The sequence below is a fragment of the Ptiloglossa arizonensis genome, chromosome 13 (assembly GCF_051014685.1).
Source record: "Ptiloglossa arizonensis isolate GNS036 chromosome 13, iyPtiAriz1_principal, whole genome shotgun sequence".
NCBI classification, from domain to species: domain Eukaryota; kingdom Metazoa; phylum Arthropoda; class Insecta; order Hymenoptera; family Colletidae; genus Ptiloglossa; species Ptiloglossa arizonensis.
Genome location: NC_135060.1, coordinates 8,653,654 through 8,679,269, shown reverse-complemented (window position 1 = coordinate 8,679,269; position 25,616 = coordinate 8,653,654). Strand labels below are relative to the sequence as shown.

General features: G+C 43.6%; 3 protein-coding genes across 5 annotated transcripts in view; 1 reads left to right on the top strand and 2 right to left on the bottom strand.

Annotated features, from left to right (window-relative positions):
• Chinmo (Chronologically inappropriate morphogenesis) overlaps nucleotides 1–21,837 on the bottom strand; it is an 80,643-nt gene extending 58,806 nt beyond the window's left edge. Inside the window, exon 1 of one of the 2 annotated variants that reach the window (XM_076325265.1) lies at nucleotides 21,620–21,837. Coding sequence is in view for 1 of the 2 variants with exons in the window: in XM_076325264.1 (XP_076181379.1) it covers nucleotides 12,973–13,048 (76 nt within the window). In the remaining variant the exon portion in view is untranslated. Of the gene's footprint in view, nucleotides 1–12,972; nucleotides 13,049–21,619 lie in introns of those variants that run through there. The other variant, XM_076325264.1, reaches the window with a different exon arrangement.
• A 500-nt stretch (nucleotides 21,838–22,337) lies between these two features.
• Rfesp (Rieske iron-sulfur protein) lies at nucleotides 22,338–23,913 on the bottom strand. 2 transcript variants are annotated; one of them, XM_076325534.1, is made up of 4 exons: nucleotides 23,700–23,913; nucleotides 23,146–23,298; nucleotides 22,894–23,071; nucleotides 22,338–22,815 (listed from the first exon to the last, which is right to left on the bottom strand). In XM_076325534.1, exons 1-4 carry the CDS (start codon nucleotides 23,791–23,793, stop codon nucleotides 22,527–22,529), a joined length of 714 nt encoding a protein of 237 aa, XP_076181649.1. In that variant the 5' UTR covers nucleotides 23,794–23,913; the 3' UTR covers nucleotides 22,338–22,526. The 2 variants fall into 2 exon arrangements, with proteins under 2 accessions (XP_076181649.1, XP_076181648.1); XM_076325533.1 differs by having other exon boundaries at nucleotides 23,586–23,912.
• Nucleotides 23,914–23,916: 3 nt separating this feature from the next.
• Rpl24-like (ribosomal protein L24-like) lies at nucleotides 23,917–25,346 on the top strand. The gene is made up of 3 exons (XM_076325535.1): nucleotides 23,917–24,017; nucleotides 24,329–24,517; nucleotides 24,744–25,346. The coding sequence occupies exons 2-3, from the start codon at nucleotides 24,437–24,439 to the stop codon at nucleotides 25,179–25,181; spliced, it is 519 nt and encodes a 172-aa protein (XP_076181650.1). The 5' UTR covers nucleotides 23,917–24,017; nucleotides 24,329–24,436; the 3' UTR covers nucleotides 25,182–25,346.
• The last annotated feature ends 270 nt before the right edge of the window (nucleotides 25,347–25,616 follow it).

The window sequence follows — 25,616 nt, the reverse complement described above, 5'->3', positions numbered from 1 at the left end:
AAACGCGGATACGTGGCGCCACTCGGCAGGAACCGCCGCGCGACGTGGAAGGGATCTTTGTTGCACGGTTGCCTTCGTTACCACGGGCCGTGCGATTACGTCACTGCTGGTCGAAAGTTTAATCGGGTGCGGACTATGCGTCGACCGTAGATGCACCGTGGAACGCTTTCGACCAACGTCGATTCGATCGCGTAAGAAGAAAAAAAAGTTTCGTCTCTCGCACGGCGCTATCTTTTCCGAACGATTGTATTTTTTTTTTTTTTTTCCATTAAATACGATCGATTCGCCGCGTTACATCCCTATTGGCAGCGAACGTTCGTCGAAAGTATTCTCGCGGCGTCGACCGAGTCGGAACAAAGTAGAAACGAATTTCTTCTTCGATATTGAGAAACCTAACGCACATATGTATATATACGTACGCGTGGTATATTTGTTCTACGGTGTTCGGGTCCTCGGTTGCAAACACTTCTCGTACAACGATTGATACGTAGTTAGATTTAAAAACAGGCTCCGACCGTAGCTCGCGTTTGCGCAATATTGTTTCTATTTGATCGTACGATAGGTGTGCTTTCTTTGTTTGCGCAATAAAGACGTTGTAATAATAATAATATAATACGACACGTATAGGCACACGTAGTGAGAAAACTGTGGCTTAGATACGCGGTGTGTGTTCATCGATGCTCGGTTCACCTGTCTGTAAATATTTATCGAAATATTTCCATTCCTTTATCTGCTCGTAACCAAACAGAGAGGAAGTTAATTGTATGCAAAAGTTGCAGGTGTTTACCGAAATATTTCCACATCTTTGCTACTCGCGATCGGGGCAAACAGGAAATTGATCGTTCCAAATCGAAAAAATCCACGTGAAACCTGTACCCGTTTCTCGGGATGCTCGAGTTTCGAGAACTCTTTCGCGGAAATCTTCGTCGAAGATTCTCGTCGATTCGTGAGATCTCTCGATGATCCGTTAAACGTGAAACCACGAAACAACGACCGGTTACTCGCCACGGTTCGGTGTTTACGTAAACGAAACGCAACGAATTCGATTTTCGAGCCGCAACCTGCCAACTTACGCGTTACGGAAGCTACGCGAGCTTCGTTACGTGTTTCATCGCGGCGTATTCTCCCAAGTAAGATTTAGCAAACCGTGGCGCACACCGTGCATTGATTTATTGCGTGTCACAGGTTGCTGCGATCCCGCGGAGTCGAATTCGGAGGCTAAGCATCGCGTGTTTGCCTTAGGTTTTGTCGAAACTTGGAAAGCAAACGTTAATGACTGTATGACGCGTTCGACGAATAAGTAACCGCGCGCGGTATTCTAAACGCACGTGTGGCACACTTACAAGGGAAGTTCGGCAACCCGAAAATTCGGATTTTTTTTTCAAACCGTGCAAATTCCTCGAGAACCTTGACAGAAGTTTCGAGCTATTTTTATTATCGTCGGTAATTCGTTTCTTCGAGATAAAAACACCCCTTGTAGATAGATGAAGGTTTATACATCGTTAAAACTGTAACGGATACAAAGCAAATGATTTTGAAATAAAAATTGAACAGTTTTTTACGCTTTCTTAAACGATGCTATTGAAATTATTAATTTTACCTACCTTGCCTAATTATTAGTTCTACCTACACCCCTTGTAAGTAGACGGATGTTTATATATCGTTGAAACTGTGATAGATACGAAACAAGTGGTTGGAATAAAAATTGAATAGTTTTCTACGCTTTTCTAAACGATACTATTAGAATTATTCATTTGAATCTTTTCTCTCGCTGAGAACCTCGTTGTAAACGAAGATGCGTGCGTAGAACTTATCGAACAACGCGATTTGTAAATAACTTGGGTCGTGCCCTGTATCTTCGTGTTTAATGTTGCACTTCGAACGATACGTCATCTATTATTGGATGCATTATCGGTTGTACCGTGTGCATACAACCGTTCCCAACCGCGTTGAAGATCGTTTCGTATTGTAGTTGGATTTCGTTAATTCGAATAAAAATATCTTCTTCCGAGTCTCTAGTTATTATATCCAGAGTAATGCAAACCGATTGCTCGAGAATTCGAGAATACGCTGAATTTATCCGTACCAATTTTTCAATACGTTCGTACACTCCCTACGAACGATACGAAGCAATCGTGAACGCGATTGAAAACAGTTATCCGCGTACGATGCAGCCGAGTGCATACAACAGACGACGCATCGTTGAAAGTGCAACGGAGGATGTGCAAGGTGCACGTACCGGCTAAAGTTACACGTTATCCGATAAGTTCAAGGGAAATATAAAAATGATTACATTTTTTATATACCTGCTACAGTTTTAAAGATACGTACACGTATAAATAGGGAAACACCAGTCTACATACAAAAGCTGTTTTCATCCCAAACAAACGAATTGTGGCCGATACTAAAAATAGCTCGAAACTTCTCCGAAAGCCCTCGACAAATCTGCACGATTTCAAAAGAAATCGAATCTCTTCGGTTGCCGAATTTCACTCGTTAGGGCGGTCCGAGAACTTGGAACATCCGAGTAGGTCGAAGTCCGAGAAGAAGAATTCGGTTTTCGAATGCTGAGTCGAAACTCGTATCGTAATCAGTTTCCTTCCGAGTAGCTCGGTTCTACCGAAGCTTGATCCTATCGAGCACCTCGCGTGCGAAAGAACCGAGATTCTGTCCGAATGGATTCAAAAATCGTCGATTCTGACCTTCTGAACTTGTTCAAAAGCGAATATAAATATAACAGATTATGCACTCGTTTGAACTCTTCGTCGAGTAATCCAAACGTTTTAAAAATTGTATAAAATATTGTATTAGCTTGTTCGGAAAGTGATTTCGTTTTTTTTGGTGAAAAAAAAACACGGTTTTTTTAAAATGTACAAAAATTTTATTAAATTATATACTCTCCATTTTGGAAACCGAAATGACTTTCCACGCAAACGAATAGTTATCTCTAACGCGTTCCATCTGATTTTATATATTATTCTTTCGTATTATATATTTTTTATCACCGTACACGCCTATATACGCAATCGCGACTCGTTCTAGTCGCGACAGTACAAATTTATTCGTAATTAATAAACGAATTCTCAGCCTCGGGTAGAAACGCGTTTCGAAGTAAATCACCACTCGGTTTTTCCGAGTACTCGGACAGTTCTGGTAACACCTTGCGTAATGCGAGCGGTCTCTTCCTGTCAGAGGTGGCCGGGGATCCTACGGTCGAAATTCACGACGAAATTGCAATTATTCGACGTCACGTTGTACGCGACGCCCTGTGTGTCCTCCGCTCGTTGCTCGGCGCGCAACAACTACACGGGCGCGCGTTGAAGTCGAGGTCACGGAGCGAATTTACGAGCGGCTGAGTGAATCGGGACGAAATGAACGGCTCGCGTCATTCTCCGTTCTGACAATAAGCCTTCCAATGTTTGGTGCGAGCTACACACCGTGGTGGTGGAAACCGCGGATGCTTTTGTTTCTCGATGCTAGATTGACGTTTCTCGAGCCGTGCTTAAAGCGAATTTCCGATCGCATTGGCAGCAACGCGTCGAACGTGTTGCGAACGGGTAACTCGATCGAGTCGAGTCGAGATCGTGCAATCGCTTCGCGTGAAAAACGATACCGAAATTAGAAATGTACGATGCGCGAGTTCGAATAGAAAATCGTTCGCTCGTACCAATCGACTGAATACAAAGTGCATCGAGCGTTCGGTGAATCGAATCGGATCTCGTACTCGCGGTCTTGGTTACTGGACCGATTCAGTAACGTCCCAAATACGATACCATTCGTGATAACACTGTCGGCTGTCCGCGAATTCCGCGTCCGAGAACGTCACCGTCACGGAACACCGCTGCGTACGTCCCTGATCCGCCAAAATTTAGTGTGCACTCCCTGCCCCGTCATTGCGTGCGTGCAAGAGGCGTCGTGCTCGCGAGGGGCCGAAGAGTAGAGGGGGACGAGCGTAGGAGTCGTGGGGAGACGACAGAGACACGGAAAGAACGACAGAGACACGCGCTACGCTAAAGAGTAATGAAAGGAAGGGGTACGAGAACGAGTGGGGAACGAGCGAGAGCGAGTAGGTAGATGGAAATTCAGGAGCTCGAGGCATCGCTGCGTGGCGTTCAGCGATGGCTGCGAGATTCTATCACGAGCGCGATTTTCGAGCAAATGGTTCGTACGAGAGATCGTAAACCGTATTACGAACGTTGCCCGAATCGAATGACGTTCGAAACGTACGATACGTTCGAACTCGGAGAACGGTGGAAACGTTGTGAAAATTTCCCAAAATCGACTTACAAGCGATCGAACCGCATCGACACGATTTTTTTCCATGAATAGAAACACGCGCGATGCTTCGGTTGCTTCGATCGTTCCTTTCGAGTCTATCGAAGTATGCCACGATGACGTAAAAGAAATTGTCGAGAACCTGGACTATACCCCGATACCTCTTACCGTTCGCTCGAGGCGATTCGACGCGTCTCGAGCTCATCGCTAGGTGCGTGGCACCGCGAGTAAAGGAAAGCGAAAGGGAGAATGGGGAGGGGCAGAGAGAGAAAGAGAGGGAAGCAATTGCGGCAGCGCGGCGATAGGGGAGGGAGATATTGCGCGTGGGGGCAAGCAGGCAGGGAGGCAGGCAGGCAGGGAGGCAGGCAGGCCGGCTGGAAAGCGTGGGAGGGGGTCGGGGAGGGGGAGGGGAGGTTCGCGGGAGGACCGAGAAGGCTCAAGGTCGCTGGGGGGCCGCACGCGCGCCCCTGGCCACGCACACAACCGCGCGTACGCGCGCACACGCTTGCGCAGCACGCTGCAACACGGCCGGGCGTGTGCACACGGGGGCGGCGGGGGTGTGTGCGCGCTGCAGCGCACACGTATTTCGCGCACGCGCAACAATGCGCCGCGCGTTCCACCTCGGTACGGTGTGTGAGTGGATACCAGCGGTGATTTCGCGCGCGCGATACAGAGAACGGCCGCGTGTGTTGGTGCGTGCGCGGTCGAGCACCGTAATTCGGCGGTTCTCCTATGGCGACGCGTATTATGTCACCGGGTCCGGGCTGTAGAGAGAAAACACGCTGCGTTGTATGGATTTTTTTGGGATTCGCGACAGAAACGGTTACGCCGGAATTCCACGAGGGATAGAGGGACGAAACTCGAGGGACGAAATTGAATCGTTGATCCGGCGCGTAATTGCCGATTTTCCCGATCGATGCTCGCGTTGCGACAAACTCGCGCGAATCCTCGTTCGTCGTGCAACGTTACCAGCAATCGTTTCTCGAAAGCCGGCTGCACCCGTTGAAGAAACTACGCGATTCGAACATAAACGATACCAAGAGAGACCCAAGAAACCGGCGCGCGAGTTAACGCGGCGTACGACCGAGAAGACAATTGCTCCACTTAACGCCGCTGACATTGACAAACTGCATCTTTATACCGTTGACGATAACGCGTACACGCTCAAGATCGCCAGAATTACGTACGCGATGCAGTACACGCACTGGACGCTACGCAGCACGCGCAATATTGTCACGCGTGTCGCAACGTAGACAAGCGTGAACGTGTGAGTGCGATCGCTCGTAATCGCAATAATTCGGCATTCCTTGTCCGAACGACCAAGCGTGTCGCCGAAATTCGACTTCGTCTGCCAAACACCCACCCTGCTGGCTACCGTGTTCACGGAACTTCTAGCCGAAACGCGATTCGCTCGACCCTCGTCGATATCTCCCGCGATACATCGTACGAAACATTTTACAACGGTGCGTCGAACAACGATTGATCAACGATTTATTAAATTTGCGAAACAAAGCGTTGTCCAAACGTAATTTTCCACCCCAAAAGATGCGTTAATTGTATCACAGACCGACGATGCTTTTCCCGTCGAGTATTCTCCGAGAAGAAACGTCGTTGTTTTTCTCCCAGACTAAAGGCTGCATTAATGCATTACGCTGTGTAACCGGTAACTGAGTTATTTCGCCGATTCAATTAAGGTCCCCACTCGGTGTGTTCAATAGGTATGAGAGCGTGGCACTGCTTTGATAACTCACTCTATTAACCACTACCACGGATCGGGCAAAGGTACGAGTTACTAAATATAAGGACGCGCAGTTTCTTTGGAAACGGATGTACCGCTGAGAAGAAAGAAGTCGTTCGCCGGGGATAATTCGGATGTTAGGGGCGGTACGTTGCATCCAACGTCGTTTCAACTTTCCAGAGGTACAATCGACGTTCTGGTGATTTTACATCGCTGTGTATCGTACGTTAATAAACCCGATACGTTTAAGAAATTACAATATATTAAAAATGTTCTCATTTTCTAATATATCCCAATCTAATCCCAACGAATATTACTCGTTATCGATATCGAAACAAGAGTATTTACCTTAGTTTAAAATCGAGTATCGATTAAGGTAGATACTTTCCGGTCGTTCCTTTCTTCTACCACCCTTCGATTAAATTCAAATAATGTCTCCCTTGTTTTAGATTTTTGCTATTAGAGGATCATTATTAAAATCTTTTCCTCTTAGTACGTTCAGAATTTTCCGTATATTGGAGACCGTTCAAACGATTAATCCCGTCTAAGGGTTTGCAGGATCAGTCGTCCTAATGAATTCATCGACAACTCAGGACGAAACGTCAATAATTTTTCACTAAACGCAACAACGAATATTAGAGTTACTCATCGTTGCAAACGCGAAATAACGACTACTCTCGATTGGTGAATAAAAAAATACTTGACAGATGATACAGAGTTCGAACTGTTTACCATTTCTTCTAACGGCGGTAAAAACTGGTCCCGAATTTTACAATATTTTACAATATTTTAAAAGTATCTAGCGAAAAGGTCTCTAAATATTGTTCACTTTTAACGATACCCGGAGGGAACTCGAATTTTGATCGTAACGCGCAATGCCGAATGCACGAGGAAATAATCGCTGAAACACAGTTAGGTGTTTACCATTCCTTCAGTTTCCCCTATCGAAATTCGAGGAGGCTTGCAACGTTGCGTTAGGTGGAAACGGCGCTGTGTGGCATGAAGGGTGATAACGGTGTAGAAAATACATTCTACGAAGGACCTGCCCCTGAAGTATAGTCAATACTGCAGCCAACGATGCCTACCGCAGCACTGTTTCCCCTTTATCCGACAATCCCCCATAGCTTCCGCGCCTGAATGAAAGAGAAAGCGAGAAAGAGAGAACGACGAGATTTGCGTGAATCCTGAATCCCGGTAATAATTGCCGAGGGGTAGAGAAAATGCAAAGAAAGGGTTCCGCCGACGAAAATTTCCGCCCGAAAATGCGGACGTGTTCCCCGGGCACAGTGTAAACTTCGACCGATACGAAAGAACGATAAAAATCTGCGGAGATGGAAAGTTATTTGTACGCGGCAAATATATTAATTAGAGGTTGTTTCGAAACGGGTCCGAATGTTTAGTAAGTACCGTACGAACGGAAGAAGGAATAATATTTTTAAACGCGCAATTGGAGTATTCTTTACCTTTGCTCGTGTGGAACGTACAATATCGAGTTTATAGAATCGTTAGAAATATTATCATTCGACGGTAACATTGTCGAAGAATCGTTGGATACGTAAATACGAGGAATCGAGAGGACAATCATCGACAACTCGACGAAGTGCCGTATTATTGTAACGAATTAATATTTCCAAAAGAGTTTTCAATCTCTCCATTGTGTCGCGTCAAAACCGTGCGTGTACGTTTCGTTGAGAGAACGATGTAAATTATACAATATTCGATAATAATGATTTCTATAACACGATGCGATAGAAGAAGAAGAAGAACGAAAAATGCAATAATTTCCTGCCGGCAAACTGTACGCTGGAAGCAAAACAAATAGAGCCAAATTAATGTAAACAGGAAATTCTGTGACGCTATAAGAGCAGGTGTAGCGTGGTCGAAAACAGCCGAGACTCCGACAGACCTTACAAATCGATGCAAAGGTTTAATCTTGATGCACGTACGAGTACAATTTATTTCTACGACACTGCGATTAGTTAACCGATCCCTTTGTTTGTCCACAAAGTGTCACCGAAACGCCTGGATAACGAATCTAATACGTTCGTACGTAACGAACAAACATCGATTCGTTATTAACTTTGCAAAGCATTCCCTCCACGGTACACCTGTTGTATTCCTCGTACTATTTTTTCCAAAGATTCATCGAACGAACCACTTTCAATCGAACGTCATCGAGCACTGTCATATTGTATATACAATTGTACTGAAACACGTGAGTGTATTCGGACAAGATGCTTCGTAATATTCCGAATTGTTGCTCGACTGGCATCAAATCGACGAAATTACGTATAGGGAAGGGAACGATAAATAAATAAATTGCCCTGGTAAATTTCAACCGAAACGCAGATTTTGTAATAATACACAAAAATATGAACGACAAAAATACTCTTTGCCCCGAGAAATTATTCCTGTACTGTACATCCATTCGCTCTAACATAATATTATATAAAGTACAGTGGGGTACCTCTCGCTACTAACAACCTCAACTCGAAAAGAAAAGCCTTTAACCCTCTCTGTGCGAAGTGAATTACTCTTGGCAATTACTGGTGCAAAAATAAAGAGAAATAAGGTCGAGAAAAGTTCATTCGGAGGCATTAAATTTAATGAAACTGCATCTCGTGTTTTCATTACCGAAAATAGCCTGAAAGTTTGAAAAAAAAAATACACGCTAAATTTAAAATTGCGTTCTACCGTTCGATGAAAGTATTAAATTATTTACCTAACCCCGGTGCGTCGATACATTATTTTTCAATAATCGAAGTATTCCCTACTATTTCCTGTATTTCCCCAATCCTCTCGTTACAAAGTTAAAAACGTGAGTTTCGTACTATAGAAACTCTTAATTAAAGCTACCGTAGCACACACACAGACATATTCCTTTAGTTCCCTCGCAGCATTGCGCAATTCGAAAAAGATCAATTGGTAAACACTTTCGATTCAAAGACCTCGAACGTACAGCGAAACGGAAGAGGCTCTAAAGCCAACGAAGACACACACGCAAACATACACACGAGTGACTCGATCGATTCGTTTCGACCGAGTTTCGATTCTCGGAATCACCCACGAATGTACCCGGCGCTCTTCCGTTTCTGGATTTTCTAAACTTACCAAAGCGCCGATCGATTCCATCCACGCGATTACGACACGTATCGTACGATCGTGAAACGAGGAAGGGTTGAGAGACACTCGTCCGACCGTCTACTACTATTCGTCGCGAGAGGCGTGGATTTTACGACGGTTCGCTGCTTCGCGGAGGCGTAAAGCGCGAAGCACGAGAATCGGTGCCACGAGGACGCGGGAAACGGTGACGAAATTGCGAACACGGGGCGATACACGCGGAGAACGAATCGGCGGGGGTGGATTTCACGATTCGCGCGGGAATCGAAGTGAGAGTAGTCTCTCTAGGAACGAACCCGCCCGGCAGCGTCCAACGATTCTAGCTCCTATTGGCCCTTTTATCGCGCAACTCTCGTTCGTGTGTTTTGCCCAGGGCGTGCATCGTAACCCTCTTTTTTTCTCGCTCCAAGGGCACTGGCCCTTCGGGCTCGATCGGTAGCGAGCAGGTTGCATCAACTCCGAGCGGAGTTTTTCAAATACGAGTTACGATAACGACAAGTTTTATATTAAAATATGAAAATTGGGAATTTGTACATATTGATGCTAAAAGTACCAAAGGGATCAGTTTGAATTGTTTGAAACTTCTTTTTAAAATTACTCGATCAACGATTCCTTTGCCTGTAATGTTTACGGACAAAATAGACGATTAATGGTACTCGTAAATTAATTCGTCCCTTTTCTGTAACTTCGAAGATACGTATCTTGTCCGATAGTAATACGTTCACCATCGGTAGTTCTAGTATTATATAGAAAACGTAACGTACAAGCCACGTATCTTGGACGTAGCGCGAAAAGCATTTAAAGGGAAGAGAGACAGAAGGTACTCGAACATCGATACAGAGAGTACTCGAGTATGAGTACAGAAGGCACTTGGATATAGAAGGTACTTGAACATTAATACAGAAAGCAACGTAAGTGCAATACCATCGACGACGAACCTTGGACGTAGATCTACGCGCGAAGAGTATCGAGAGAAAAACGAGAACGTTCAAACATTTTCGAGAAAATGGCAATCATTTTAAGAAGAATAGTCTAGAAATAGATCTAACGAGCTTTGTTGTTACTTTCCCCGATGCTAACTTTCGTTTAACAATAGACGATCCTCGTGAGAACATTCTGATCCGTGTTTGCGCACGTTTCGTGTTTTCTCTCGATATTTGCACAAGAGAAGAGAGATTTTCAGCTTTCTGGATAGAAAGTTCGAAAGCACGAGACAGTGGAATCATCGACGAAGTCGCATAGAACCAAGTACCATCGAATCACGGAGTATTTCCTAACGAGTTACTTTCCTTCGACGAAAGCGAATCTTACGAACGAAGAGATCGATGTGTACATAGCTTGGAAAGCCACAACGAAATTAACGATTTCGCTTCCTTCTATTGCGAAGAATAGAATCGAAGACGGTGTACTTTGTCCAGAAATAGTAAAGATTTTTCAATCGTTGATCATCGATCCGAGCTCGAGCCTCCGGGAAGACAACGACAAAACGCAATTACTCGCAGATGCGTACGAAGCTGCGCCTCGATGTTGGCTCTTATATCTATAAATAAACGATAACACCGAAGCGTCGTATAGGTGGTACACAGAAGACTCTTCGATATATACGCGGTGGAAAAATCTTTACGAACACGTCGGTTGCGATTCGTTGTAAACGCGTATCGTAGAAAATTACCATGAAAGAAAAGATGCTGTTATGAACACGCAACGAATACACATTGCCGAAAAAAAAACAAAAAATCTGCGTACGATTTTTCTTCGTAAATGATAGAATTTAATCCATCGATTCACTTTCGATCTCTAACGTTACCAAAGACTCACTTTAAAACATTTTGCTCAAGAAAACACATCACCCCCACATTCGTGAAAGTTCTTGAAATAATTTTCGCAACGAATCGTTAAATTCGATTCGATTTGAAGCTTTCACTTCTCGTTGCGCGTAACCGTAACAATTTCCATACATTTGGAGCGACAATTTGGAGTTCGAATCACGAATGAAATTTAAGGAAGAAACATAACATTGAAAAACCGTATTACCGTCCCTTTCTCGGTTACAGGCCCGTTCAATCTCCCACCACTGTCATCGATCGTAAGTGACAAGGATAGTTCGGAGAGAGATAGTAATAAATGAAAAAGAACAGGCATCAACCGTATTGGACGCGTGTCAACGGTTAACGAAGGTGACGAAGGTGAAGTGGAAGAAGCTCTCTAAGCTACGGAGCTTGACTCGCGCGGGTCTGCTCTACCGTCTACTCGAGAGACCCAGTTACATCGTTCGTCGAGACATAAAAAATCAGGACAACGCGCAGAAAAACCCGGAGACCTCGAGACACCGGACCAATTCGTTTCTTTGATTTTCCGTTGCGAAACGAACGCGCGACGATACGTTTTCCCCGAAAGATCGTTAAGGGTTCGGAAAATCGTTAAACGACACGCTCGAAACGAGAGTCCAACGGTGCGGCGTTTTATTTTTTTTTTTTTTCTCTTTTTCTTTTCGGACGTTAGACACAAGGGTACCCTAGGAGAGAAATTAAGCGGAAGAAGTAGAACTCCGTGTACCGGTCCCTTTAGGGCCGCACGAAACGAGCGTAGTTTCCGTCGGTTACCGTTACGCGCGTTGCACACGCGTATGAGCGTGCACGTAGCCAGGCAGCACGTGCACGCGCTGCATGAGATTAAACAAAGGAAACGAGAGGTGTACGCGCACATGTAAATGTACATAACGGTGACACGAGGCGCGGACCGAAACCGGTGCGCGTAACTATTCCTTCGACGAAACGAACGGTTAATGGGCCTACACGACGGGACTCTCGGTTCTCACGAAACGGGTGAACAGCTCTCGCGAAAGAGAAGCGTCTCAGTTTTGTATCACCGTACAGGATTCGAGCCGGAGATTGGCCCGAATTCGATCAGAATCCGTGGAAAGCTTTCCCTTAGCGCAGCCGAACTACCATCGTTACCTAGAGGCAACGATCGACGTTGAGATAAAAGGATTAAGGATTACTCCGAACCCTCGCGTCGATAGCACGACGCGCTATCTTTCCGTAATCGAAGCTATTAAAACAGACGCATCTGGAAGCACCTGTATCTCCACGATCCCTAAATTGCATTCTGAGGTTCCAAACACGAGTCGAATCATCAATTCGAGACGTTCCTATCCAAAGATCTCTATCGCGCGCGTCGACAACGTAAGAACGTTACAGCTGGAGAACTATCGAGTACACTGTGAAAAGAGTTTATCAAATTTTACCGAACACGATACTGGGTCCAGCTTCGATCGAATCTCGCGCGTCGTTGAGCGAACGAAGCGTACGCGATTCGAAAGCTCGGTAGCTGGAAGGAGCGCGCAAGTGTACATCGAAGGTGCATCGCGTCGCCGGTTCCCGATCCCGCGTAAAATCCTACTCTCAACAGGTAAGGGACGAAGGAACAATCGCGCCTCGATACGACTCCGTTCCACCCTACCACCCTCCCCCCAGGCTACCTGTAACGCGATCTATCATCCGTGAACCGACCGTGCGTATCGATGACCGACCAACGACGGTTAATTTCCCTCGCACGAGCATTCACCGAGAGCGTTCGCGAGAATCCCGCCTCGAGCGCGTGCAATCGCGACCCATGGATCGTTTCTAACGACCCATCGATCTTCACCGACACACTCGCGCAGATACGAGCCGCGAGAAGATAAAAACCGACGAAGAAACAACCAGAAGGATCGATCGATCGGTCATCGATGACGAGTCCCCCCTGTTGTCGCGCGTCGTTCGATCGTATGCACATCGTCCGGACGGAAAATTCCCGGAAAATACCGCGAGAACAATGAACGGGTGAACACGGTGTACCTGGCGGATGAAGCCACCATGGATTGACCAGAGATGGTTGTTGGTTGCCGTGGCCCTCGCCGACAGGGGCGTACATCCTCCTCCGACTACGTCACGCCCGTCACTGCCGCCCCGTGCGGCTGCACCCCGGACTGCCTTCAACCCATAGCCCACCGCTCCTCCCGGGATTCCTGTCACTTCCCCTTTCTCCACGTACGCAAGAGGGTTGCAAGGTTACCGGCGCGCCCCCGTCGCTCCGCTCCGCGACCGACCGCCACCCCCACCTCGAGACCGCGTTCAAGGTGGAGGAACAACCGCCTCCGTCGAAGAGCGACGCACAACCACCCCCGTCGGTTTTCCTACGCAGGCAACCGTCCAGCCACAGCCGTCGCTCGCGCTGGAAAGTCCTCGGCCCGTTACGAGGGCCGCCTCTCGGCTACGGGGCTGACGTTGCAAAGGGCGAGCACGACCAAACTTTTTCTCCTTTTCCCTTTTTTCTTCTTCTTCTTTTTTCCCCCAACTCTCCTTTTCTTTTTCCCTTTTTCTTTCTTCCCACGCGTCTCTCCACCGCGAACCAACGAACGAACGTACGTACGTACAACCGAGCGCGCTCTCCCGCGTTCGCCAGCGGCGAATCGTCGACCGCGTTTCTTCCAATCGATAAGACAATTTCACCGAGCCCGCTCGATTTCGGTACTCGAGAAATCGACCGTGACGCGTCATTTCGATCGATGAATTCCGAAAAGGAGCAGATCGTTCGATCGATGAATTCCGAAAAGGAGCAGATCGTTCGATCGATGGATTCCGAAGAGGAGCAGATCGTTCGATCGATCGGTGATTTTGTCGTTTCGACGGTAGAGAGAAACACCTACGGATTGTCACGATGGTCGATACCTCGTGCTCGATGAACAATGTTCGTTTGGAACTTGGAATTTTACCAGCTCGGGGGCACGTTCGCTACGAAACGGATGTTCGAAATCCATGTGACGCGTTTCACGTATCTCGAGGGAGGGCGGGATACTAGAGAGACTGTTGTCTCTAGTTTTTCGAGATACGTATTTCGATCGCAGATCCACGAGCGCGAGATGCGTGTCCCGTATGCGATCCGGTGGTCGGATTAAACAGGTGACGTTGTTCGCGCTCGGTTTATGGGTCAGCTTCTGGCGTCAACGTATTAATTAGGACTGTCCGTTGTCGCGCACACATTTTCACTGCGTGTACGATACGGAGAGATAAGCGAACGATTTTCAATGATACGGCCGACCGACTCGTTCGCGGTGCTCGTTTCTTTTTTTAAGTTATGAGCGTCACCGCGTTGGAAAAAACAAAATACCGATTGCACGAGTGGGGTATCGGTGTAAATTTTCGGTCGATGGAACTGTTTAAGAGGAACGAAAAGGTATCGATAAACGACAGGATCTGATAATCGCGAGGATGTTCCAATGATAAATTCGTAATGTTTCGTACTGGATCGTTTTCCATCGCGGTTCGAATTTCATCGAAGAATTACCGGCATGCGAATTAAAAACCTGAGTATCTAAATTTATGTACCATAATTACGTTTATTTAAGTTTAATTAAGTTTATTCAATCGTATATGAGCCGGTTCGTTGCCGCGAACGTGTTCGTTGAAACATTTGCATATCGTTCCACGAATTGTGTCAACTTCGTACCTTCGTGGCTTATTCACACCCTCTGCTCCAAATAATCGGTGGATCGCGCGTTTAAAGCACGAATCGAATATCGATGTATGAAATTAAGCGTTTCTTTGATTATTTCGCACGATTGTTTACGTATTACGTATAAACATTTCCGCGAACTTTTTTCATTACTTGCGTACCTACGAAAAAGATTTACCAGTTGGAAAAGAAACTTGCAATTTCAAGAGGAAGTCTCCTCGAATTATTTCTCACATTCCCTTCTATACGTTTCTAACAAATACATACTATTAGGTTGTTCGTAAAGTCGTTTAGTTTCTCTTCGGTGAAAATGAAACACGATTTTCTCAGAGTGTAAACACCATTCTATTAAATTACATATTCTCCGTTTTGGAAAACGAAATTACTTTCCGAACAACCCAATACAACCTGCTGTACCGAAACGAATATAGTAATACAAATTTCTGTTTCCTTTCAAATACACGTTACGTACACCATATTGTGTTTCACGTTGACCAAATTTTCCCCGACCTGGCGAAATATAAAAAAGAGTTCGGTATGTACCGCAAATTACGCAAGGGTTGGAACGTTGTCCGTAATTTCATAGACGAATCAGAAATCGTTCGTACGGTGAAAATTTCGCGAACGATCGAAACGAATTTCAAGTATCGCGGGTGGCCCCCGTGTGTCTCCCTCCCCGGTTCACCCTGTAGCGCATAACTGGAATCGCTTGATAATTAAGACAATATCTCGCATACCACGCTCCGGGTTCCCGTATCCGGTGAACATTTTTTTTCCATCGAAACGTAACCGCCCACTGGATGCACCGGAGGAGAGCGAAAACGATCCGCTGGAAAAAGAATGTTCACGGTGGTGGACAGGGCGTCAGAAAATTCCACGCGCGGTAGATACGTTCCTGAAGGTAGCAGCGAACGAATGGAGGGGAGAACAACCTTGCAAGCTCTCTCACCCCCTCCTCCCGCCTCGCGTCCTCCGCCCCCGCGCGGTATGCGTAGCTGCGTCGGTGGTAGGGAGTGAAATTTTGGAGGTTGGCAGGATCGGTGAGCCACGGAGGGGTTCGAAGGGCGAAAAAGCGGAGGAACCCGGTGACGAGGGCCGGGGGGAGCGGGGGACGATGTCCTTGGGGGCGGTGGGGTAAAAGGGGGCGGTCTGAAGGGAGCCAGGCAACCTGCACCCGGCAACAGCCCCCGACCTCGGAAGAACTAATCATTAACCTCCTTTCACCCTCCCAAACACCGCTCTAACTCGACCACCTTCGCTTCACTTTCACCTGTGCCTCCCATTCTCTCCCCATTCTCTCCCGCCCCCACCCCAAAGCTTCCGCCGCCTCTCCCCGACAGTAGTAAGCTCCGCCACCCACGCTTTTCGCGATTACCGATTACCCGGGCTCGCTTTCGACGCTTTTTTTCACGGTTCTTGGATTTCGTCGCGGCGCGTTCCACGAAAATGCAACGAGGGAACTCTTCAACCAGTTGCAATCGGTCGATCGCAACGTTTGTTTACAAGCTTTGCGAATCGGGGTGTGTTCTTCGTCGCGAGAAACTTCGAAAGAAACCGACGCTCCCGAAAATATATGCGCTTTTTTTTTTTCTTTTTTCTTTTTCAACGAACTCGAACACCTTTTCTTCTCGTCTTGGAGCCCGGTTACGTGTTCGGTGTACGCGAACATTTTGAAAAACATCGAACCCTCCCGATGAATAAATCGACGCGTCGCGCGCGGGAAACATAATTATCGAGCCACCCCGTTCGTTTGTTTTCACTTTCGTGCGGCAGCTCGTCGATCTTTCGCGCGTACCTCTTTAATGCTCGCTTGTTTTCGATTCGTTCTTAAGTACATTACACCATTCTCCTAACGGAGACTCCGTTACGTTCGTTCTGTTTGTTGCGTCGTTCCTGCCAACGCTGGCCGCTATTTTCTTCTTACGAACGAGGGGGAAGGGAAATGGATATAATGCGAAACGATTGAAACTACTTTGAAACTGGTTTCGCCTAGGAGATTCGTCCCAGGAATCTACCGAGGGTCGAAGCCGCGGTAACCCTGTTGCTGCTTTCTATGTATATACGTCCACGTTAAAGATTGCACCCTGTGCAACCCTCCAAACTTGAAGGCTACGTATATACATAAACGGAAGCAAATAGATCAATAAATACGAGAATAGTTGGGTACGCACGTAGTATCCACGTGTTATGCACTTTGCACGCCACTCGTACAAACTCGCGGAGAAGAAATAAAATACGAGAAAAGAAGGTGCGCGAGTTGTTTTTTTTCACCTGTTTACGTTCCGATCCCATTCGATTGTTTTATTTCTAAACGTCTCGCTTCGTACACTTCCCCACCGTGGATAATAAACTCTTTCGAATCGAATTACTCGTTTATTCATTTTTCCAAAATACGCGAAGTTAATTTTTGTCGCCGGTTATCGATTATCTTGAAATATACGTCCTCGAGTTTATTACTACGAGCTCGATAATCGACAAATTGTCGATAAAGCGCCGATTAACCCTTTGGACTCGGGAGGAGATCCTCGATCGTCAACTAATTCGGTGTACCGTTTTTGATTCGGGAAAAGCTTCGCGGTTTGGAATTCAAATTGGAATTTAAATATTACTTTCTTGTAAACACATGTATACAAAGTATATAAAAATGTTCCGTTCCGGATTAATTTCACAACTTGAAGAATTCTTTCCAGGTGTCGGTTTCCAGTAACAAAGATGCCTCGAGTGCAAAGGGTTAATATTGGATTATTCGAAAAATCATTTCGTTTTCCAAAACGGAGAATATACAATTCGATACAATGTTTACACTCTAAAAAAAATCTGGTTTCATTTTCACCAAAAAAAAAAAACGAATTTACTTTCCAAACAACCCAATAGAATGTAAATTATAGTTAACCGATAAATAATCGCTAATTACTTACAGTTAACCGATCAATGCTGCGATATTTGACGATTATAGAGCGTCGATTTTTCAACGATTTCATCGGATCGGTGAATTGAACACGATTTGTAGTTACGTGTCGATTCAACGTGAACGAGAGCAAGTGTAAAACGGAGAAACGTACCGTAGGAACAAATTAAGCGGGACGAGCATCGTTAAGCGACGATTCCTGTAAATAATTCAGTAGTCGGACGCGAACGGTTGCCATTCGAATAGGTATTTCAACGTCCAATCAATGAAACCGTGTATTTCGACGGTAAACGTACACCGAGTTACTCTATTTTGTAGGACTACACGGCAATCGGTGTTTATCCGCCGCTCTATCTTGATTTACGCATCGAGTTTCGAGCCGATTGGATCTTCTACATGACAAAAATGAGGGTGGTGAGAAACGCGGGACAAACACCGCGTAAAATCGATCGAAACTTTAACGAAATCGTGCACGGTTTTCGTGATCAAAAATCGTGTCTCGGTCGAACGTCGTTCGGAGAAATATTCGTAAACAATACAGCTACGTGTTTTCAATAGCGCGCGCGTCGCGAGAATCGGCGAATCATTTTTACGAAAACATAACGTTCGCTACGAACACCGTCGATATCGTATCAGGTTGTTCGAAAAGTAATTTCGTTTTCCAAAATTCGAGAATGTATAATTTAATCAAATGTTTCTACGCTCTGAGAAAAAAATTGTGTTTCATTTTCACCGGAAAAATAAAAAACGAAACGACTTTCCGAATAATTCAATAGTTCGCGTGTTAATTGCACCTTGAATTAAACGTTCGTTGAACGAAGTTGCGCGAAAGTAATGTTACGAGGAAGACTCGAGCCTTTGTTTTCGTTCTCGATGGAACTATTTGTGTCGATTTTCGGGGAGAAATATTTCTTTGGGATAAAAGTTCTCGGTAATTAAGGAAATCGATGTTTCTTGCGCGATTTGTTATCGAGGGACTACCGAACTACTTCGAAGGATAACATTTTCGAAAAAATAAAACGACAATTCCAAATAACGCGAGGAAAGATTCTTCGAAGAATCGAGATCAAAGTCGAGGTTTTCTCTATGCTCGAAAATCGAAAACTGATAACTTTTTCGCGTAAAATAATGCTTCGTACGAACCGTGGATGTTCGAATCCACATTTTCGTTTCTCCACGAATCGAACAATCGTCGAATTTTGGTAAACGTTAGAAGAAACCGTAGAGGGAAAAGTTAAACGTTATTGTAACGTTTATTTCCCTAGGACTTTGCTTTTCTCGTAAGTGCGACGAGGCACTCGAAGAATGCAAATTTATTCTGCGTTCCACGTTAAACGGAATCGCGTGTTTCTTTACGCTCGTATCAGTTCCTCGGTGGGTAAATTCTGCGTAAAAAAAAAAAGTTATCAGGCTACGATACTTAAAAAATCAATATTCCGCAAGATATCTCGCATTTTTACAAGTCGTATTATTAAGAAAAATGTTCGAACGTTCTGCCCTCGCCCGGTAGTAACCACTTCGTACAGAATCGTTTCTTTACGTTTTTTCGTAACTGTTTACGTTTTCACGATACGGTTCGATCCGTTCTTTCGAGTCATCCACGGAAACAAATGGACGCTAATAAAACAAGTACACGACTTACCAAAAACGCGAGACGTCTCTCGAAACGTGTCGATTTCTTAAACATTGTACCGTGACGCTTTCCTACGTTTAATTAAAAAAAAAAAGAAAGAAAAGAAAAGAAAATAAAGTGTATTTACATTTATCGAGCGCATCGTTGCATTCGCGAGAAAAGCAAAATCCTAGGAAAATAAACGTTACAATAACGTTCAACTTTTCCCTCTACCGTTTTCCTCCACCTCTAACCAAATTCGAGATACGAGCCGTCTGAATCGCGCACCCTGTATAAATTGTTCGCAGTAGCGAGTACGCGCGATGTTCCATCGCGTCGCGGCGAAAGAAACGGTTCCACCGAATCGGTTCCGCGCGAGAACGAAATTTCCCGTGAGCCGACCACGACGGTTGAACTGCACCTCTAACGAAAACGAAATAATGAATCGCCGAGAAGGGATGCTCGACGGCACAGAGAGAAGCGCGTATCGGTCGGCGGCGCACTCGTGCGAAGGTCGAGTCGGTGGCAGAAGGGTGTGTGGGGCAGCCGAAAAGGGGGACAAGAGGGGCAAGATGCAACGCACATCTATTGATTCTCCTTCAGCGCGAAGGCCCGCGTGTCCCACTCACTTTCGGAAGCACACGCACTCGCTCGCTCGCGCACTTTCCCCGCTGGTGCGTAACACACGGACACGTGTGGCTGGACCGTGTATGTGCACACACGCGCACGAACGAGTGCGTCCCGTGAATGCAGGGCACGAAACAGCCTCTCTCTCTCTCTCGCGCGCGCGCGCGCACGCTCTCTCTCTCTCTCTTGCGAGAGAGAAAAGGAAAAAAAGGAAAGGGGGAACTGGATTTTGCAACCTCCCTTCCGTGCATTCCTACCGTGAATTTCCTTGGCCGGCTGCATAAAGAATTAGAACTCCGGTACACGTGGTTTCGCCGCAGCGGAGACGCATAGAAGGAAAAAAAAGAAAAAGAAAGAACCGGGAAAGGATAGAGACGAGGACCGATGGAGGGGAGAGGCTCGCGTCCAAAAAGCCTCACTCGTCGCGGCTTTGCACTTGCAACTTCGCTGGACAACAACGCCGAGTGTTCGAAAATTCTATGGGGCAAGCTATCGGCTTTGCAAACAGTAAACCAGATCGACGCAAACACGCTCGCTCAACACCGAATAACAAAGTGTAAGAAGCGAACGAACAACTTTGTTACACCTTTGATGGAACGGGCCTGCCCGATGTTATCGAGAGGGTAATTAACTCGTATACATCTGAAATAACGTTTATCGGGAGAACCGTATTACGAGGTATAAACGTTTGTAGCGCGTGCAAAGCCAACACCGACGATCGTTCCCATCGATTGCCGAAACACGCTCGTAATGGAATAATACGAAATTCTATGAGAAATTCTATCGTCGTGAACTAACTTGCGTGAAAAACGCAACGTCGATTATGATACATCTATCGGAATAAGTATCGAGTTCCTTGAACGAATATTTCAAGATTCTCGTGTAATCGCTTACCAAACGTTGAACCAAAGACACCGTAAACGCTGTAATCTTCGATCTCGATTCGATTTGCACCGACCACCCGATTTGTTCGTTTCGTTTATTCGCGCAACGTGGATATTATAGGCGAAGACACGTAACGACGGTATCGAAGAGCGTCGACTTTCGATATGCACAGCCGACCTTAACACAATGCCCGCTTCGAGCAATTATGAGCTTGCCTTTGTTTACACGAATCGAAAGGCACGCAAGTAGTGTCACAAAAACCGTGTACCCCTGCTCGGACCGTTAACAGGATGCAAAGTATGATTCGAATGTACAAAAGTCATCGTGTCGGCGGAACTAAACATGCAGGAACATAAACATGTGCCGTTAAGGTTACCAAAACAATTGTTCTAGGTTGCTGTAAGGATAAATGGGCTAGAAATTGTGTACTGGAGTACACGCAAGATCCATTCAATGGCAATCAGCTACGTAACAAAATATTTCACGAAATTCTACGATTTAATTGTAACGAAATAATTATTTCTGTTAATAAATACAACGATAATTTATCCGAATGCTTCAAATTTGGTTATTTACGATTTTTGTACATCGTCTTCGAAGTTATTACCTATCGATTTTTTATGGCAAAACGTACCAAAACATACGATTAAACAAAAATCTTCGTTGGACGAATCTCGTTAAAAGCTACCGAACAGTGTGTATATGTAAAAATATGTACAAATGCTGATAAGTTGAAGAAATAGACGAACACAACTTACAAGAAGCGCGGAGAATAAATATTAAAGAAAATTTTCATATTTCAAATTGACAACTTGATTCGAGCCGCGTATCAAGATTATCTATATATTTATATTTTTATTTAAAAAATCACGATGTATTAGACGAATGGTGAAGCACTTGTGTGTGTGTGAAATGCAAAGAATCGCAAGAGTATCAGATAAAATAAAGCTAAACTTACAAAAATTGGTTTTCCTCGCATCCGCCTCCCGCCTTTTTTCGTATTCTTCTTTTTCCTAATTTTTCAAGTGTCACCTTAATTCTAAGCGTTCAATGCTACTCAATTCTAACCCTTTCACGACGTGCCGCTAAACGCCGGTACCACGCACGAGAGAAACTCATTTTCGACAATACATTTTTTGTTCTTTCTTTAAATGTCAGATCACGAAAGTCACTCGTCGGAGGGTTAGGGATTTTCGTATCATTGTATATGATGGTGGTGAAGTGGTGACAATGTTAAGAAAGATAACTAATTTCCGCGAAAAAATTTTACTCCACCGTCCGTACGCTGCCAGCAGCGAAGGCGACTGAAAACAGAGAATCGGCCGGCAGATTCTCGGTCTCATGGACGCCCTTGTCTTGCATGGAAACCGAAAATTTAGTCTAGAATAAGTGGCGCCGTCTAGCGGAAGCGGGAAGATTCTCTTTGCCTTTAATATCTTTTCAACATATACGATATTTTCATGCTGCTAGAATAGCAAGTTCATTTTTAGACGCAGTTTTGAAAACGTTTATCGATGCTATATATATATGCGTGCTATTATATTCCTTTAAAGTATTTCAGTTTGCGTGAAAATCAATAGAAAATAATTATTTTAATATATTTTTTACTTCGGAAGATTAAAGTACAAATATTTTTCGTTAAATAATGGTTTCTGCATAATAATAAATTAAATGGGTTGGTTCCATTTTGGTTTAACTTTATTTCAATTATTTATACAGCTCAATTGTGTTGGTAACATTTTACTGTCTTGATGTTTCGAAACATGGATAACATGTTTCCTTCAAATTTACAGTTTTCGACCGAATTCACGGCCAAATTATTTTGTTATAAATAAAGTTATCATTTGACTACGGATATTAATGCATTAACCAATAACTACCATGTTGTCCTCCACAAATTCGTACTGTGGAACTTCGAGGTTTAGAGGCGCAGGACCTTTTCTAATTCTTCCACTCGCATCATAGTGAGAACCATGACATGGGCAATAGTAGCCACCAAAATCACCGGCATTGGCAATTGGGACACATCCCAAATGCGTACATATACCAATTATAATTAACCATTCTGGTCGCTTTACACGCTCCGCATCTGCTTGTGGATCGCGAAGAGACGCAACATCGACTTGTGTTTCTTTCTCGATCTCATGTGCTGGCCTATCGTTATTACAAAATAAAAATTCTATCGAATATGTATGAAAGTAATATGTACAATTTGTTTAATTAAATACTTGCCTGTGTCGTATAAATATGGGTTTTCCACGCCATTTGAAAACAGCACTCATGCCTTCGGGAATTGCATCGAGTTTAACTTCTATTTTTGCCAGTGCTATTACATCTGCCGAAGCACTCAGAGTACTTAATAGACTGTAGACGGTTCCTTTAGCCGCATAAACGGAACATACTCCAGTAGCTACGTAACAAATAAGAATATGTCTCTGTAGAACCTCGAGAAACACATAGACGATGACAACAAATTTTACTTACTAGCAGCGAGAAGGTACGAGAAGACTTTTCGTTCATCTGCATTGTCTTTACTTCTCACTTTCGGGTCTTGTGTAGAGTCTTTACGGTACGCAGAGAAATCTGGCCATTGTACATCGGTATGGGCCAACCTCTTTTGTAATGTTTGTGTGCTCCCTGCAATAACAAGATGCAATGAAAATACTATTACTTAGAATAATACTTGTCCGTCAGCCAAATGGTTTGCACAGATTTTTAATTAATAAATAAAAAAACAGAATTACAACATTTTCAACAAATTTTGCAACAAATTTGTGAGGCAGCAAACTCGATTGGTAGAACAGTGGTCTGCAAACCGCATACTGTGTACACTGCGCGATTATATAATCGAAATATATAATATGGCAGTTTATTAAAACAAATACGAAAACTCATAAAACGATGTTTAAGAGAAGATTTCGAACCTGTAATTCCTGAGCTTACACGAAGAGGTCCGGATAAAATGCTTTCAGAAATACTCTGATTAACCTTGTGATTGACGCTAGACATAACAATAATTTTTTGTTTCACAGCATTACCAGTTCCAGCTACTGGACGCAATCCACTTGATACAACACTTGTCGCCGACTTTAAAAGCGGCGACAGATTCGTCGATTTCGCCACTACGTTCATTTTTACTAACTGTACACGTAAGAATGAACGCAGTGATCTTCTCGAACACTGACTAGACTCCAAGAAGTTACACTGTCAGATGGCTCTGCGATGCAACAATCATGCGGTTCAATAGATGCACAACAATAAGATGTACTCAACAATTGGATAATTTATAAGTTTCAACGATTAAACAATATTATGAAACATCATTACATGACTCGAGAGATACTAAATGCATCAAGGTGATCTAATTAACGTAGATTGAAATAAAAAAATAAGTTCATTGTTTCGTTTGTTTTTCACCAAAAAGTTTTTAATTTTAATGGTAAAATATTTTCATTTTAGAAAATGATAATTGGTATTTAAATTGGAACCTAGTACAATTCATCGTATAAATTAAAATAATTATAAAAATAAAGCTTAAAAATTATTCTTCGTTCGTTCAATTAATGTGCAGTACTCGATAAATTTTCTTTTGTAATATCGACTAAAAATAAATACTTTTCAAAATTGAAGCACATTTATAAAATTCTTTTATAAAGTATAATTACAGTTTGGAAAATATTTCACTGATGGCGTTGTCTCCTGCTACTACTATTTTATGAGTGTTTCGTTTTGCCGATTACCATTTTTACCCAGAGTTTTCATAACCTAATGCAATATGCGCATAGAAACGTGTTATTTTTGTTCGTCCCGAATTTATCCGGGACACGGAATTCAATTTGTCAGAAATGATTGCAAGGTCAGTATTTTATTAAATGTATCGTATATGAATGTTTTAAGTTAAATAGTTTAAAAACAATTTTATTTTGAAATATTACAGTCATGATGTTCGTAGTTAACCTTTACTCGGGTTATGTGTACGTTTGGAATGTTTTGGATTGTCATGCGTTGAAAATTATTTTTGTACGATTAGACTATATATATTATAATTTCATAACTAGTGGCATAAATTTTAATTTTAACAGATATTCAAATTTTGTCGCTCAAAATGTCATGCTGCATTTAAGAAGAAGAAAAATCCAAGAAAAGTCAAATGGACTAAAGCATACAGAAAAACAGTTGGAAAAGAATTGGGGGTGGACCCATCTTTTGAATTTGAAAGGAGAAGGAACATTCCTATCAAATATAATAGAGAATTATGGAATAAAACAGTCGTAGCAATAAAGAAAATAGAAACCATAAGACATAGGAGGCAAAATCTACACATAATGCAGCGGCTACGTAAAGGACGAGAATTAGAACGAGAAAGAGATATTAAAGAAGTTCATCGAGATTTAACTCTCATACGATCACCTGCTGTTGGACTTAAAGAAAGAAAGAAATTGGAGGAAGCTGGAGAACAAGAAGAAAAGATGCTGGAATCTAATGATGAACAAGAACCTCAAGAAATGGAACTGAATTAATTTTATTAATCTATTAAAATAGCATTTTTTAAAGTAATTATACATCAGTACTGTATGAAATTACATTATCCATCATTTTTATAGTAAGGAGTATGATTGCATTAAAAAACTGTAAATACAATATACTTAAGTTTAAATGAAAGTAAATATATTAATTTTATATATTCCAAATTTGGTATTGTTTGCTTCCCCTTTTTTAGCCATGTATAAATGCTCTATTCATGTTAAAATATTCTGAATTCTCTTATAAGATTTAATTTTAAAGGATATCAATCCAAGCAACAGTATTATTAATTAAATATGTATTATCTCATTTTAATACGTTTGTATACACATCGTTTATCTAAAATATGTAAAATTTCGATCACATATATTGAAATTCATTCTCAAATTGATATGATACATATTTTATAAAAATCTATTCATCGGGGTGAT

Coding starts and splice junctions, on each gene's coding strand:
- Rfesp (XM_076325533.1), bottom strand. CDS start 23,793: ATGAACGTAGTGGCGAAATCGACGAATCTGTCGCCGCTTTTAAAGTCG. Junction 23,072..23,145: donor CTCGTACCTTCTCGCTGCTA/GTAAGTAAAATT, acceptor TTTGTTACGTAG/CTACTGGAGTATGTTCCGTT. Junction 22,816..22,893: donor CCCATATTTATACGACACAG/GCAAGTATTTAA, acceptor TAATAACGATAG/GCCAGCACATGAGATCGAGA.
- Rpl24-like (XM_076325535.1), top strand. CDS start 24,437: ATGCGCATAGAAACGTGTTATTTTTGTTCGTCCCGAATTTATCCGGGA. Junction 24,518..24,743: donor TTGTCAGAAATGATTGCAAG/GTCAGTATTTTA, acceptor TAATTTTAACAG/ATATTCAAATTTTGTCGCTC.